The sequence below is a fragment of the Sciurus carolinensis genome, chromosome 1, assembly GCF_902686445.1.
Source record: "Sciurus carolinensis chromosome 1, mSciCar1.2, whole genome shotgun sequence".
Taxonomy (NCBI): domain Eukaryota; kingdom Metazoa; phylum Chordata; class Mammalia; order Rodentia; family Sciuridae; genus Sciurus; species Sciurus carolinensis.
The window spans coordinates 176,945,409-176,946,647 of NC_062213.1; the positions used below are offsets into that span (position 1 = coordinate 176,945,409).

Genomic DNA, 1,239 nt, shown 5'->3' on the forward strand with positions numbered 1-1,239 from the left:
CAAGCAATGCACTATATGATGGTAGCTCCTGAAGGAGAGAAAAGGAGGTGGCCTTTCTGGGGCTGGTAGATTTGGGGGTTTGAGATTTGGGGGTTTTCAGAAAAGATTATGGCCAGAGAAGTTAAATTTTGGCAATTTCCCTACCCAGGTAGATCTGTCTCTGAATTGACATTAATCCCAACTAGGATCAAAAGACTACTGATCTTTCCAGCAATGGAATGGCCATGGCACCTGAATATGCCTTCAAAACTGAACCAGTAGGACCATTTCTCTTTCTGCAGCTGAAGAATAATGCAGGAGTTTCCCTGGGAGAACCGCAGTTCTGTGACTGAGTTTATCCTTCTAGGCTTTTCCAGGGATTCCGGAATTAATGTAATCCTCTTCAATCTCTTCCTCTTTCTCTACATCTCCACACTCCTGGGCAATGGACTCATTGTCACCTTGATCCACCTTGACTCTCGCCTCCATACACCCATGTACTTCTTCCTCAGTGTCCTTTCCATGCTGGACATGAGCTACGTCACCACCACTGTGCCCCAGATGTTGGTGCATCTGGTCTGCCAGAAGAAAACTATTTCCTATGTTGGGTGTGTGGCCCAGATGTACATTTTTCTGGTGTTGGGCATCACTGAGGGATGGCTGTTCTCTGTCATGGCTTATGATAGGTATGTGGCCATCTGCTATCCACTCAGGTACAAGGTTATCATGAGCCCATGGCTGTGTGGGGCAATGGTCATCTTTTGTGGACTGTGGGGTGTCAGTTGTTCCCTAGTCTACACTGTCTTCACCATGCGCCTGCCCTACTGTGGCCCCAATGAGATCAACCACTTCTTCTGTGAGGTCCCTGCTGTTCTGAAGTTGGCCTGTGCAGACACATCCATCAATGACAGAGTAGATTTCATCCTGGGCTTCATCCTCCTCCTAATACCACTTTCCTTCATCCTGGCTTCATATATTCGTATCTTCATTGCTATTCTAAGGATTCGTTCCACCCAAGGGCGGATCAAGGCCTTCTCCACCTGTGCATCCCACATCACCGTGGTCACCATGTTCTGTGGACCCGCCATGTTTATGTACATGAACCCTGGGGCCAATGCTTCCCCAGAGCGGGACAAGAAACTGGCCCTGTTCTACAATGTCATCTCTGCCTTTCTCAATCCCATCATCTACAGCCTCAGAAACAAAGACGTGAAGAGGGCTTTCCTCAAAGTAACAGGCTGGGGCAGGGTCCCTGAGTAA

The 1,239-nt window shown here is 48.3% G+C and overlaps 1 protein-coding gene across 1 annotated transcript; it reads left to right on the forward strand.

The window, feature by feature from the left end:
- Positions 1 to 291: 291 nt before the first annotated feature.
- Positions 292 to 1,239, forward strand: LOC124959816 (olfactory receptor 2A12-like). The gene has a single exon (XM_047518249.1). It carries the CDS (start codon positions 292 to 294, stop codon positions 1,237 to 1,239), a length of 948 nt encoding a protein of 315 aa, XP_047374205.1.

What these genes read in the sequence shown, in the direction of transcription:
- LOC124959816 (XM_047518249.1), top strand. Translation starts at nt 292, where the DNA reads ATGCAGGAGTTTCCCTGGGAGAACCGCAGTTCTGTGACTGAGTTTATC.